Source organism: Hirundo rustica, chromosome W (assembly GCF_015227805.2).
Source record: "Hirundo rustica isolate bHirRus1 chromosome W, bHirRus1.pri.v3, whole genome shotgun sequence".
NCBI classification, from domain to species: domain Eukaryota; kingdom Metazoa; phylum Chordata; class Aves; order Passeriformes; family Hirundinidae; genus Hirundo; species Hirundo rustica.
This window is the reverse complement of record NC_053487.1, coordinates 21,438,293-21,453,879: the sequence shown is the minus strand read 5'-3', so window position 1 is coordinate 21,453,879 and position 15,587 is coordinate 21,438,293. Positions and strand designations below refer to the sequence as shown.

At 51.1% G+C, this 15,587-nt stretch overlaps 1 protein-coding gene across 1 annotated transcript in view; it reads left to right on the top strand.

Annotated features, from left to right (window-relative positions):
- LOC120764911 (protein patched homolog 1-like) overlaps positions 1 to 14,418 on the top strand; it is a 148,496-nt gene extending 134,078 nt beyond the window's left edge. Inside the window, exon 14 of the mRNA XM_040089044.2 lies at positions 14,192 to 14,418. Within this exon, the coding sequence (XP_039944978.1) occupies positions 14,192 to 14,294 (103 nt within the window). The 3' untranslated portion in view covers positions 14,295 to 14,418. The remainder of the gene's footprint in view (positions 1 to 14,191) is intronic.
- Positions 14,419 to 15,587: the final 1,169 nt, after the last annotated feature.

The window sequence follows — 15,587 nt, the reverse complement described above, 5'->3', positions numbered from 1 at the left end:
GCCACTTATAAACGGGGCAGGGCTGACAACGGGTCAGCCAACCAGGGAACACGGGGGTGGTAACAGGGGTGTCAACCTTTGAACCATTAACAAATCACAGGAGGGTAGGAGTGGATTCCCCGGGCACCAGCTTATCACTCGACACCTCTCCTGGATCTTTCCAGAATCCAGGGAAGGGTCTTGAAGTGACAGACAGGGCGACCACGAGGAGAGAGGAGGGATTGACAGCGACAGGTGCAGGGAAGGAATGAATGACAGAAAACGTCTGGCTATACAGTGGACTAAACAACCTAACTCATAAGGGGAAAACCAATACAGAACACTGGGGTATACAGTGAGCTAAACCATTATAAAAATAACTTAAAAATCTTACAAAAATAACTTAATAACTTAATAAAACAACTCTCACACCACCACATCTCCCCCTTTTTTGTTTTTTCAAGAGGAGTGGGACTGGAACGGAAGAGGGAGGTCAGTGATGCTGCGTTGGGTACCCCAGTCCATGTTCTTCTTCATCCGGATCTCTTCCGCCATCTTCCGGGGCCCCTTCCAGCACCTCCTCCAACTCCAGTCCTTCCTCCTCAGGGCTCTCCTCAGTCGGCGCGATGACATGGTTGACTGAGGGGGAGTGTGTGGTGGCAGAAATTAAATTATACAACATCCTTTTAAGTAAACCGAACGTGAGCATAATTAACAACAAAACAAACAAACACAGCAACACAGTCTTTATGATGGAGGAAACCCAGCCGGAGATTCCCCAGTTAGTAAAGAGTCTGCTCAGCCAGTCGTCTGTTTCTCTTTTGATGTTTGTCACCATGTCTTGCATCTGTCGGATGGCAGTGTGGACGTCCTCGGCTTTCGATGACAAGTTAAAACAACACAGCCCCTCGAACTCTTCACACCAGTGGCCATGCAACAGAAGTAGATAATCGATGGCCGCCCAGTTTTGAAGGGTTGCCTGCCTTGTTATCTCCTTGTCACTTAGGAGGTTTGCAAGGGCATCTGATGTTAAATTGGCTTGCTTGGCCACCCAGCACTCTAGGTGCGCCAATTCACCTAGGGCTTTCGCAATTGAAACCCACGGTAAGAAGATTGTGACTGCTACTCCTTTAGTTTTGGCCCAATGTACAATTTCTGAGTCACAATCTGGGTTCAATGCTCTCAAATCTCTTTTCTGAATTGCCGAATGGGTAGAAATTTTGTTGTGCCAATTAATCAGGGTGGTTTTGTTGGGCGACAGCAAGCTCAGTTTCCCTAAGGTGCAAGGTCCTCCTACGTGGTGAGGGGGGATGCCTGCCCAGGCCCGGTCACCACAAATAAAGAAAACTCCCTTCGGGAGGGCCCAAGGCTTGTTGTCCCAAGTGGTTGGTCTTTTAAGTTTGACCATTTCCCTACACCAGCTGTTGGACCTAAAACTAGCTGGGTGGACTTTTGGGTACAGCCTTTCTTGCCCTCTCGGGAGATAGAACTCAAATCTAACACAAAGGGAGGCATTTGCTGAACCCAAAAGCTCTATTTCATTAAGGGGGGAACTTAAAGGAGAAAGGGTATAAAGGTATTGGGGCCATAAAGCAAATGGATTCTCGACCGGGAAAATTAACTTGCCCATAACATCAAAATTCAAATGAGGATTTTTAAAAGATGACAGGCCTTCCCGCGCTGCTTTAAAATTGATTTCTCTTACGATTTGCAGGAATTTAGGCGGGAAGTCTTGGGGCTTAAAAGGGATCCCCACAAGGCAGGTGGAGAGGGGGCTGTCTGCCGAGGTGGCCGACAGGCAGATGTGGTCTTGTCCCATCGCCTTCGCCAGGGTGGCCCACACGTTTGCTTTTGGTTGCGGAACCAGCCATCCGACGACTGAGAGACACAGGCTGAGCGATATCAGGGCTCCGAGGGTTAGGTGGAATTTCCTCGGAGCGGGGAATCCGGTCTGGGTGGTTGCCATGTTAAAACTGAAAAACACTAAACACAAAGTTACTCAGGGTAGGAACAGTAGGGGAAAGGAAGCTCCGCCCAATGATGTTGCCCCTGTTTCCTCTTTCGCCTCCACGCTGCGTCTGCCACCTGCGGACTGATGACTGGTTTGGATCCTGAGCCCTTAGGGACGTAGGGCTTCACCCACTTGGATGGAATCCACCTTGGTCCCGTGGGGGTGGACACGCATGCGTATCCACGTCCCCACGTGACCAGGTCATGTGGCCCTTCCGTCCTTCCGGACTCAGGATCCCTGACCATGACCGGGGGCCTTTCTCGGATGGAGAACAAGGAGCTTGCCTCGAAGTGCCTTATGATTGGTGGATTGAGACCTTCAAAGGAACAGTTCAAAAAGTTGATAGTAAAAAGTGCCCTGGCCAGTCTGACTGCTGGTGTTTCTACTTTGAGGACCCTCTGCTGTTGATGTAGAACTCTTTTGATGGTACCATGGGTCCTCTCAACCATGGCTTGACCTGTGGGGGAGTGGGGGATGCCGGTCTTGTGCTCCACCCCCCATTGCTGCAGGAAGCTGCAGAGCTCCCTGGACTTGTACGCCGGGCCGTTGTCGGTCTTGAGTTCCTTTGGGATGCCCAGAAAGGAGAAAGCGTGGATGAGGTGTTTAATGACATCCCCCGCTTTCTCCCCTGTGTGGGCAGAAGCGAACACAGCTCCGGAGAATGTATCAATAGACACATGTATATACTTTTGGCGGCCGAATTCATGGAAATGGGTGACATCGGTTTGCCACACCTCACAGCTTCTCAGCCCCCGGGGATTAACCCCCACGTGCAGGGTTGGTACAGCATGCTGGGAGCAGGACGGACACGCGGCCACAATTGCCTTGGCCTGTTCCTGCGTTAGGTGGAAACGGCGAACAAGGCCAGGCGCATTCTGATGGAACAGTTGATGGCTGAGTTTTGCCTGCTCAAAGATGTTCGGCAGGGGGGCCATCTCGGCAGGGGCAGCGAGGGCATCTGCCTTCCTGTTTCCCTCCACGATGAACCCAGGCAAATCGGTGTGTGACCTAGTGTGCATCACAAAGAAAGGTTGCTCTTGGTGGGAGACTAACTTAACTAATTTCGAGAGCAAATCGTACAATGCAATGTTGGACACCTCTTGAAGGATGGCCTGTTCCGCTCTGGACACCACCCCTGCTACATATGCGGAGTCTGTAACCAAATTGAAAGGTTCAAGAAACCTCTCAAAGGCCCTAACGACTGCGCCCAACTCAGCAACCTGAGGTGATCCTTCCACCTCAGCTACATCAGCCTCCCACTGCTGAGTTTGAGGGTCCTTCCAAGTCAAAACTGACTTGTGGGACTTTCCGGACGCGTCAGTAAAAACTGTTAAGGCTTTGAGTGGCCTTCTGCTGCGAACCTCTTTTAGTGATAATACAAATTTGACGTCCTGATTAAAAATTTTGTGGGCAGGCCGATGAATTGAAATTTGCCCAGTAAAGGAATCCAGAGCGAACTGTAAAGCTTCATTCTCTTGAAGCAGGTGTTCCAACATTGACTTTGAAATTTGGCCCGATCTCAACCCGATTGGGATGTGAATACACACAAAGTCACAACCGGCCAATTCTCTGATCCGGAACCTTGCTTTCCGGATCAGCTCAGCCACCAACTCCTGTGGCCGGGTCATCCTTTTGGACCTCGATGACTCAGGAAGACCCACTCTATGATGGAGAGTGGATCTTTCCCGTCTCGGTCCTTTTTCGGGATGTCTTTCCACTGAAAGATCATCCCGTGGAGGTGCGGCAACTTTCCCAATATAATAAATTTGAAAGGCAGCTCGGGGTCAAATTGATGAGCTTGCCTTGAGGACATAGCATCCTGTATCCTTTCCAGAGCTTTTTCCGCTTCTGGGCTAAGGGCCCTAGGAGAACTAAGCTCCTCTCCCCCTTTCAATAAATTGAAAAGGGGGGCTAGGTCTTCGGTGGTCAAACCTAGCCAGGGCCTTACCCAGTTCAAAGCCCCACACAGCTGGTGGACATCCGCGACGGAACTTACCTTTGTTTTTATTGCCAATTCTTGCGGAACAATGGTCCACTTGCCGATCTCCAGCCTGAGGTACTTCCAGGGTGGCGTCCTCTGAACTTTTTTCTCCTGCAGCTCGAACCCTGCGGCAATCAATGCATTGATTGTCAGGTCAAGCGCATGTGTCAGCTCATCGTCAGTCGGGGCACACACCAGGACATCATCCATATAATGATGGATGATGGCCTGTCCCGCGGCTGCGCGGACAGGGGACAACAAGGAGGCAACATACCACTGGCAGATGACTGGGCTGTTTTTCATCCCCTGAGGGAGTACCCGCCAGTGATAGCGCTTCCTTGGGGCTTCTCGGTTGATGGTGGGGACTGAGAATGCAAAACGTGGGGCATCATCCGGGTGTAGGGGAATTTGAAAAAAGCAATCCTTTATATCAATTATGGCCAATTTCCAATTTTCGGGGAGCATAGTTGGGGAAGGCATCCCTGGTTGGAGAGACCCCATGTCCTCAATCATGTTATTAATTTGACGGAGGTCCTGGAGGAGGCGCCACTTGTCTTTCCCCGGCTTTTGAATCACAAAAACCGGAGAATTCCAAGGGCTATCTGTTTCTACAATGTGTCCTTTTCTTAACTGCTCCTCCACAAGCTCCTCGAGCGCTTTTAATTTTTGTTTGGAAAGCGGCCATTGCTCCACCCAAACTGGATTATCAGTGAGCCAATTAAGTTTTTTGGTGGGATGCTCTTCAATGGTCACTGTGGAAATGTCCACTGAGGGGTCGGGTATGTCAATCTTGACCCCCCATTGAGCCATGAGATCCCTTCCAAGCAAGGGTTCCTTATAATTTAAAACAAAAGGGCGGATATTTGCCAATTGCCCCTTTGGTCCCTTAATTTGTACCACGCTCTTCGACTGTCTTGCCAATTGAAGCCCTCCAACACCCTGGACGTGTCCAGCCACATCCTGCAAAGCCCAATGTGACGGCCAATCCTGGGCTGGCACGATCGTCACATCTGCCCCAGTGTCCAAAAGAGCTGTGATGTTCGTTGTCTCCCCGCCCACTGTGAATTCGCATGTTACCCGGGGCCTTTCTTCAGTGATGGCCTGCACAGGGCAAGCCATCGGGACCGTTGATGTATCGTTTGGCCCTCGGGCAGGGATGATCTGTGCAATTACTTGACCCTTCGGAAGAAAGGTCGGTGGATGGGTGCAACGCAGCCAGAGAACGAGACTCTCAGGGTTGTTGACTAAAATCCCCGGGAGAATCTCGATCTCTTGCGGGGTGTACTTACAATCCCCGATGACAAGTTCCTTCCCTTGGACTGGCCAGGTGCTTTGTTCCTTTAGGTTTACCGACAGGAAGGTCCAATCCACGCTCTTCAGGTGCAAGGCTTTGGTGAGCTCCAACCTGAAAGGTTCCTCATTCGAAGATGTTATTAGAATATGTTTTGACAGGTCATGGTCAGTTAAGATTGTCTCGTCTGGTAAGTCACGTCCAGTGGAAATGTCTGTATTTGGCAGCGTTTCATCGGCGCTCTGTCCTCCTTTCCCCTCCCCCACTGCCTGGTCCGCCCTATTTGTGTCACCGCTCCGGGCGGACCTGCGCTCCTCCCTTAGTTTAACTGACGGGAGTTATCTCCCGTCCCTCCCATTCTCCCACTTCCCCTGCCTCCCCCTTTTTTCTTTTTCAAGAGTTCGATGTCGTCCCTCAGTGGGCAATTATTGGCCCAGTGTCCCGGCTCCCGACAGATGATACACTTGTTTCTTTGGGGAGCATACGGCCTGCGAATATGTTCTTGCTGGGTGCCAGATATTGCAGCTACTCTTGGTGTTGTTGATTTAGCATCCCAGTCATTACCCTGCATGTAGGGGACCTTGAGTTGGCACACCTGAAGCATGTCTTGAAGGGTCACAGGAGGGTCCAAGGGGAGACTAAGAATTGCAGTCCTGCACAAGCCATTAGCGTTAGCGAAAACCATCTCCCTAAGGATCCCCTCCCTTACCGCCACTTCAGCAACCTGTACTTCAATTGCTCGGGTGAGCCTCTCCACAAACTTAGTAAAAGCCTCTTTGGTCCCCTGCACGATCTTATAACATGGAATGACCGGGCCATCTGGCACCATACTGAAAAAGGCTGTGACCGCATGCTCCCTTATTACCATGAGGGCTTTGATTGGTATGGCCAACGCCTGGTCTGTCGGATCCATCCACCTTCCCTCACCCATGAGGTGTTCCAGGGTGAGGGCATTCCCATTTTCATCGATCGCAGTCTCTGGATCTGTGAGGAGACTCGGCAAGGCTTCCCTAAGCAGCTGTCTCCATGCTGCCTCCCATAGCTTGAACTCAGTGGAGTCCATGAGGCAGGAGAACAGCTGCCTAAGGTCTGCTAGGATGACAACAGCGGCTTCGCGATCAGAGCGGAGCAGGCCCCTAAAATAGGGGCTGTCCCGCCCATAATCCCGATGTGCCTTGCAGAGGTCTCTGATGGTGGCTTGAGAAAATGGGTGGTGGACTGCTCGAACATTGTGCCCTCCTCGGGAGCCCTTGTAGACAACTGGGGACACTGAGGGAACAGGGGAAGGCTGATGCATCCCTGCAGGCTCAGGCCCTGGCCCCTCCCCCTCTGGGCCCAGACCGTGGGAACCGGAAGGTGGAGCGTGGGAACCAGAAGGGGGAGCGTGGGAACCGGAAGCCCAGGAGGCAGGTCTTTTGGCCAGGGGAGTGGTTTGGGAACACGATGATGTCATGTGGGCGTTCCCGTGGGAGGAGTAACTGGGAGGAGCTGAGGGTGGAGTTCTTGAAGAGGGAGGAGACATGGGCGGGGTCTTTTGGGGGATAGGAGGGGCCGAGGAGAGGAAGGGGTTGGGCTGATCAAGGGCAGGAAGAAAGGGATTGAAGGAAGGAGGATAGGGGGATGGGGAGAACTGTGCCATGCGGTCTCCTCCATCTTGGGAATATGGGGTAGGGGAGCCATTTTGTGATGTGGAATCCTCAGCTAAACTAAATCGAACTCGGGGTCTGTTAACTGGGGAAAATGGGGAAGGGTGGAATTCTCGAGCAGCCTGGCCAGGGCTGCCCGAGAAGCCCCGAGCAGTCTGGCTAGGACTGCCTGGGCGGGGGGATCGGGGGGTCCTAAGGGGGCCTGAGCCAGCAGGCTGAACTCCTGCTGCTCCCTTAAGGACTCCCTTCTGGGGACAAGGAGAAAGGGCAGGGGGACAAGGAGAACAGGGGGCAGTTTGTCTTGGGGCTGGCTGTTTCTGCACTTTCTTATTCATTTTTGTAACAGCAGCTGAAAGCTGCGAAGCCAAATTAAGAAATTTGGAGGCTTGTTTGTCCCCTGAGAGAGCCAAATTATTAATTTTATTAATCACAGCCTGCCAAAATTTGGAGCTGTAAATTTGCTCCAGGGACATCTGAGGGAAGTGCAGGAACACCCGCCTGACGAACCTTTTGAGCTCGCCCTTTGAAATTTTTAACTGGGCGAGTTCAACAACAGAATTAAAACTATAATACAGTCCTTTCTGAGCGGCTGAGAGGTTACCACCCATCTCTCCCACAATTCTGCCGCTCACCCACTAACACCCAGGCAAAATCAAAATTTAACAAAAGACAAAAGTGGAATAAACCTCCTAAAACCGGGTAACTACTTCCCAAAACCAGTCCCGGGGAGCCACGATGAAATTAAAATGCAGTGTCCGAAAACTCTCGGGATCGCGGCCCGCCCGACTACTGCTTTTAACTTAAAATTTAAAAAACGAAAGAGAAACTAAAAAGAGTTCAGAGGAGGGTTTCCGCAGGGGAATGGGGCAAACCGCCCCTCTCCCGAGCCGCGCGGCTTGGGATCCCCCCCCGCTCCTGAGGGAATCCCTTTCCAAAATAGGGTCTTCTTCCCAAAGCACCCTTCCCAAAAAGTAAGTGCCCTCACGAAGAGCAACTTACCCCCTCCTGGAACGAGACGAAACCTGGGGTTTTGGGATCAGCTGCCTGAAGTGGACCCGGTGGGTGCTCCGGGCTGTCCTCTTCTCCCCCGGGAGCGTGATCTCTAAGAGCTGCTGCAGCCAGGGGTAGCGTGGCGTCCAAGGATTTCTTCGGCTGTCCGACACAGCCTAAATCCGTGCCGCGGGGTCCGCCTCGTGGCCGGAGGGTGGGGGCCCCGCGATGGGCGCCAGACCGCTGTCGCAGTGTCCGGTTCGCGCTGACCAGCGCAGCCACAGGCTAGCTCAGTGTGTCTCACTGCGGCAACGTGGTAAGGTCAGGGTGGCAGGCAGAGCGAGCCGCCTCCTCCCTGTGGGAACTTGGATCCCACCACCAGCGACGGGCACGTAGATGTAGCAAGCAACCGCGGCAGCTGAATGAAAGGCAGACTCCTCTGAGCAGGGTATTAACGAGAGTTTATTGAAGGGGGGGGAGCACGGAGCTCTGCACCCCACTACCTGCTGCCCAGAAGAGCCCAGATCAAAGCTTGACAGCCACTTATAAACGGGGCAGGGCTGACAACGGGTCAGCCAACCAGGGAACACGGGGGTGGTAACAGGGGTGTCAACCTTTGAACCATTAACAAATCACAGGAGGGTAGGAGGGGATTCCCCGGGCACCAGCCTGTGGGAGATTAGGGACAGGCGGTCGGAAGATATCGTGTTGTACGGGCAGACAGAACCCCTCCCTCAATACTTAGTTGGTTAGTGTCCTTGATAAGGTAAGCAACACCTAACTTGTAACGTAAGCAGACGGAAGTGATGTAGCAAACAAAGGTTTTATAACTCCATGTAACCAGTTAATAAACGCCATTAGCCGTCCACCACACTGGTGTCTGTGAGCTGGTGGTCCGAGCAGCCTGGGTGTGGCTGCCGTGTCGTTCCTGAACCAGGTCGCTACGCCTCAGCGGAGGTAACAAGTGGTGCCGAAACCCCGGGAGTTGCCTGGGAGAACGGGAGTCACCTGGATGGGTGAACGACGGCCGAGCAGCGGGGCCAGCTCTGCGGGAGGGACGCCTCTGGACCCACGCAGAGGATGGAAGCCCTGGTGAAGGTCGTTTCTCAGATTCATAAGCAGTGGGGAATTGATTGTAAAGCAAAAGATTTTACCCTCGCAGTGACGAGGCTTTTGCAACTTAGTATTATTGATAGACCGGTGGATATCCTCCACCCAGATGTTTGGGATCAATGTACTAAGGCTCTTGCCGCAGACACAATGTCTTCCGGCTCGGGGAAAAATCTTAAGGCATGGGGAAGGGTCGTAGATGCACTGCAGAAGGCTTTGCATGAACAGGACACCTGGGGAGCTGCCCGAAATTGTTTAAAGGTTTCCCCCCAATTGGGTATCGCAGCAGCAACGCAAACTTTCTCAGAGGGAACTGTTGTTGAGAATTTTCAGAGTGTAAAAGAATGTAGTCTGAATGTTAGTGATAATGTTCAGAGTGTTGATGGGGTCAGTTCTGCCAAGTGCAGAGGCTTGAAAAAGCAAGAACTCTCTTCAAAGCCTCCAAGCTCAAGGTCGCTCACTGAAGAGATAAAACAGATGCAGTCATTTTACAACGGTCTAGCTGAAGAAGCTAGGAATGCTGAAAAAGCGGGGGAGGGACGTCCACCTTATGCGCCTCAAGATAGCGCTGAATCCGAGAGGGAAAGCAGGAACTATACTGCAGAAAACAAAGAAAGTCGTTTAGATAGTGGGCTCGTTGCCAACGAAAACAAAGAGAGCTCGTTTGCTAACGCGGGGGCGCGCGAGCAGAAAAAGGGAGGAGAGCGCAAAGAGAGAGCTGAAGCTAATCTTTGCCAAGAAGCACGTTTTTCTAAGGCAAGAAGCTCCCACAGTAGAAGGCGGGGGGAGCGCAGGTGCAGGGGGTGGCTCAGCCCCGAGAAAGGGGCAGGGGCCAAGAGGGAAGGGACGGCCCAGCCCTGAGGGAAAGGGGTGGGGTCGGAGCCCGACCAAAAGGCTCCAGAGCCCGGAAGCAGCCAGTCAGTCGACTTCCAGCTCTGATTCGGACTTCAGCTGGGACTGGGACAGCCAGTCCTCTGCTGCCGGCTCTGGCTCCGGCTCTGACAAAGAAGAAGTAACAGTATATAAAATCAGTAATAACAATGTTTCTACCCGGGTTGAGGGGAAGTCAGAAAAAGAACGAACTCCCCTCACAGACTGGAGGAAGATACAGATAGCATGTGCCGACTGGAATCCATCGGCCAGACTAGCTTTTCCAGTCCGACTAGGGGGGGCAGGCGGAAACCAGAGAACGTACTCACCGGTAAATCCTAAGGATGTACAAGCAATTGTTAAAGCAATAAGTGACAGAGGGATCAATTCAGCAATGGTTTCTACTCTCATTGATAGTGTTTTTGGAGGAGATGACATGCTGCCATTTGACATAAAGCAAACTTGCAGATTGATTTTCAATGGGGCAGGGATCATTGTTTTTAAACAAGAGTGGGAGGACAATTGTGCAAAGCAACTAGCTTTGGTCATTGGTGCAGATCATCCTTTATACGGCTCCAGCCTGCAATGGCTCATGGGCACAGACCCAACCATGATCACCCCCCAGGCACAAGCCGAGGGCCTACGGGCCCATGAGGTAATGACAACTACCCATGCTGCCAGGGAAGCCATCCGCTCTGCTTCCATGGTCATTGCTAAACCATCATCATGGTCCACAATAAAGCAAAATGAGAGTGAAAGTTTTGCACAATTCGTGGACCGGCTCCAAGCAGCACTCGACTCCTCAGCTTTGCCCTCAGAGGCAAAGGGTCCTGTGTTAGCAGAGTGTCTGAGCCAACAATGCAATTCAGCCACCAAGGACATTTTACGGTCTTTACCACTAGGGTCCAGCATTGCAGACATGATCAGGCATGTTGCAAAAGAAGAGCGTTTTGCCCCAATTCAAGCAGCCGTCCATACTGCAATTACTAGTATAATGGCATGCTTTAAATGTGGCAGGGCAGGCCACATTGCAATGGACTGCCCCCAGTCAGGGCACCCTTCAACACCGGTTCCCCCACGCCAGTTGCGATCTAGGGGGCCATGCTGGGCATGTGGAAAGAAGGGGTATTTTGCCAAAGAATGTAGATTTTAAAACCAGGGAAACGGGACGGGGAGAGGGCAACAGGGCCGCACACAGCCCTCTCCCACTTGGGACATGAGGCGGCCCAGCTATGCAAACCCCAAATGGGGCGAGGCACTCCTGAACCCTTTTCCCCCACGAGAAGCTACCAACTTTATTGCACAACCAGCGACCCAGCCGTATCTGTCCCTGTCCCAGGAACAGCAAGGACCACCCCCTGGGGACCAGACCCCTGGGTGGCCTTGGCAGTGAAGTGTGACAACCCACCAGTAATATGGGGGATCTGTACTTGCTATGACGTTTTAGATGACATTGCCATCAGTGTCCCCTTTCTGATTGATACCGGAGCAGGCGTTACTGTTGTTCCTGAGACAAATTGGCCCCCACACTGGAAATTACAAGACGCACCCATGGTAGGTGGAGTCGGGGGACTGAGCCGAGCTCGCAAGAGTGCCCAATTAATAGCAATTACACTCCACACTGAAAAGGGACAAGAAAAAACCATCACCCTTTTTCCATACGTCATGTCGGGAGTCCCACATTTGCTGGGGAGAGACGCGTTAGCCCTTTTAAAAGCCAGGGTGACAAATTTACCATAAGGGCCACTGCAGCATACCCACCCCCACCGATCAAGCTGACGTGGAAGTCGTCCGACCCAGTGTGGGTTGAGCAGTGGCCCCTGTCAAAGCCTCGAATAGATACTCTTCTTAAGCTAGTTGATCGTGAATTGCAGAAAGGTCATGTCGAGCCTTCCACCAGCCCATGGAACACCCCAGTTTTTGTGATACCCAAACGGAGTGGCGAAGGGTTTCGCCTTCTCCATGATCTGCATGAAGTAAATAAGAAAATTCAACCAATGGGCCCCGTGCAAACCTCGCTGCCCATGAGCTCAATGATACCAAAAGGGCAGCCTTGTGCAGTGCTTGACATTAAAGACTGTTTCTTTTCCATACCCCTGCATGATGAAGACAAAGAGCGGTTTGCCTTTTCCATCGTCTTCCCGAACAGCCAGCGTCCTAACCTGTGCTTCCAGTGGAAGGTACTGCTGCAAGGAATGGTCAACTCGCCCACCATCTGTCAGATCATGGTGGACCGAGCACTGGAGCCAGTCTGACGCAGCGACCCGACCGTGACCATTGTCCAATACATGGATGACATCCTGATTGCCGCACCATCAGCGAGCCAGGTAGACCGAGCAGTATCAACAGTCTCAGAGACCTTAAAAACAAATGGCTTTGAAATTGCAAGCACAAAAAAAAAAAAAAAGGACCATGTGTAACCTTTTTAGGAGTGGAGATTTCAAGTTCCTACATAACCCCTCCTCAGATAAAAATCCACCGAGACATTGAGACGCTCCATGACATGCAGCAGTTGGTAGGATCTCTACAGTGGCTCCGCAACATCGTCCTGATTCCTCCCGAGGTCATGGACCCCTTGAATGACCTTTTGAAAGGGAAAAACTCATGGGAGCAGAAAACACTGACACCAGAAGCAACACGCTCGCTTGATTTTATCGAACAGCAAATGTCAAGAAGCACACTCACCAGATGGGATGCATGTGCATCAATTGATTTATATGTCCACTTTACGAAGAAAGGAGGAGTACGAGCGCTGGCCCAAGGGCCACCTGACAAAGCTCAACCGATACTGTGGGTAGTCTTGGGAAAACCGTCACGTGCATTTTCCCCGGGAGTTGAGTGTCTTGGCAACCTCATCATGAAAGGCAGAAAACTTGCCCTGAAGCACTTAGGTGCTGAACCCACCAAGATATATCTGCCCTTCCGCAAGCAGCTTTCTGCGCAATCGACAACAGTATCAGAGCATCTGGCCATGGCCCTTGCTGGTTTTGGAGGAGAGATTCACTATGCAGCAAAACCCCCTTGGACTCAGTTGCTTGCAATCATCGACATTGATCTCCCGCCAAAAATCGTCGACCGACCACAGCCAGGACCGACGATCTTCACAGACGCATCTTCACTAACATCGACTGCAGCAGCAGTGTGGCAGTCAGAAGAGCAGTGGCAATGCATCAAAACAACTGACCCCACGCTTTCAGTTCAACAACTCAAAGCAGCTGCCGTTGTACTGGCGTGTGAACTGTTCCCTGAAGAGCACCTCAACATCGTAACTGATTCTATATTCGTGGCCAGGCTCTGCCTGGCCATGTCAGGGCCCGGCGTGGCAGTGTCCACAGTGGCCATGATGCTTGAAGAAGCACTCTTTTCGCGAAAAGGCACCATATCTGTCATCCACGTTAATAGCCACAATCCAGTTAAAGGATTCTTTCAAATTGGCAATGACAAGGCAGATGCCGCTGCAAAAGGACTGTGGACACTAAGAGATGCCCGTCAGCTACACGAGTCTCTTCACATTGGAGCTAAAGCACTAGCGAAAAAATGTGGGATTTCAACCGCCGATGCGAAACACGTCATGGCCACATGCCCTCACTGCCAAAAATCACCACTGTGGTCCAGCAGAGTCAACCCCAGAGGCTTCAAAGCCTCAGAAATATGGCAAACAGACTTTACCCTGTGTCAGTTGCTAAAACCCCGAGCATGGCTTGCAGTGACTGTAGATACATATAGTGGAGTGATTGTAGCCACACAACACCCAAAAACTGACTCCAAGACAACCATTCAGCGTTGGCTGACAGCCATGGCGTGGCTGGGCATTCCAAAGCAAATTAAAACAGACAATGGCCCAAATTTTGTCTCAAAATCAACTCAAGCATTTGTCGCTAAATGGGGAATCACTTTAGTACACGGCATTCCGTACAATAGCACAGGGCAGGCCATCGTTGAGCAAGCAAATCAAACCCTGAAAGCCAAATTAGAAGTATTAGCAAAACCAGAAGGCTTTACAAATTCCATTCCCTCAGGAGACCAGGCACGTATACTAGCAACCGCTCTGTTAGCACTCAATCAGTTCTCTAGGGGAGATGAGAAAACCAGCCCGGCCCAAAAACACTGGGCCACCCGAGCACTAGAGGAAGGCCCGCATGTTGTAGTTAAAAATGAACTAGGAGAGTGGGAACAGGGCTGGAGACTAGTGCTCGCGGGGCGAGGATATGCAGCTGTTAAAAAGGACGGTAAAGTAAAATGGTGCCCACTTAAGTCAATCAAACCAGACCTTCAGAATAGAACTAATGAAAATTGTGAGGTCTCATTTGCAGGATTGGATCATTGGACGCCCCCGTGATGCGTACACTCCGGTACCAGAAGAGAATGATGAACCTCCAAGTAACCCAGCAACACCCAAAGATCCCGCACCGGTGAGATCCAAGCAACTACGGTGTCTTTGCGTGATTTTATTTTTGGGTCTTGTAGGCAGAGGGCAAGCAAACGTAGTGTATTACCCTCACCAACCATTCAGATGGGTCCTGCGCCATCTTTCAAGTGATGAGGCAATCAAAGAAATCATTACAGTAGACAGCCCATCCTTTGAGTTTAAGCTAACAGACATATTTCCCTCACAGCTAGGATTCCCTAAAATTGGAGATTCTTCACTGTACCAAACTTATTGGTGCCCTGCCTCCAACCCAGGTAAAAGCTACTGTAGCCATCCAAAGTACGGGTACTGTGGGTACTGGGGATGCGAAACTATCGTGACGAGTGATAGATGGCAACCGCAGCAACCCGACAAGTTCCTACAAGTCAGGTACGCTCCCCGCGGCTGTCGCGAACCTAAGTTCGGGATGGACAGATTGATATACATACCCCGAAATGGCAGACGACACACTTGTAAGAACTATGCAATGACAATTTTGCAGCCAACCCATGTGAGTTGGGCCACAGGAAAGGTATGGTCAGTGTTTGTTCGCGCCTTTCGTAACTTCTGGGTGAATGTGCAAATTATTAGACTCCCACCTTCAGTGCCCCAGTCATTCAAACCCTATCAGAATCTCGCAGCACGAAGACACAAGAGGGAAGCCACATCTGGCACCTCCTCCTCATCCCATCCTTTAGCTATCTACCAAAAACCTAAGTCAGATCCTTACAATCTGTTTCTTAGTGTGTTAAATGTTACCTTTTTGTCATTGAACAAATCCAATCCGAACTTTACAAAATCATGCTGGTTATGTTATAATGCAGAACCTCCTTTTTATGAGGGTGTCGCCCTTGATGCTCCTTTCGAATATTCTGCAGCAAACAATCCACACAACTGTAAGTGGGACACACCCCGGAGAGAAATTACCCTGAGTCAAGTCACAGGCTGAGGCAAATGCTTTGGCAGTGTAACCGTAGCAAAGCAGATGGGAAATATCTGTACTGAGTTCATACAACCTAGTCAAAAGACTGATAAGTGGGCAGTTCTGTTCCTATCAGGAATGTGGGTCTGTCAACAAATCGGAATAACTCCCTGTGTGTACCTTAGCAAACTCAATAACCTTGCTGACTTTTGTGTCCAAGTTCTGATTGTTCCTAGAGTCCTGTATCACCAAGAAGAAGAAATGTATCACTTTTTAGAAGAAACCATCCTGCTCCGCAAAAGAGAAGTAATAATAGGTATAACCATTGCAATGCTCCTTGGCCTAGGAGCCACTGGCACAGCCACAGGTGTTTCAGCTC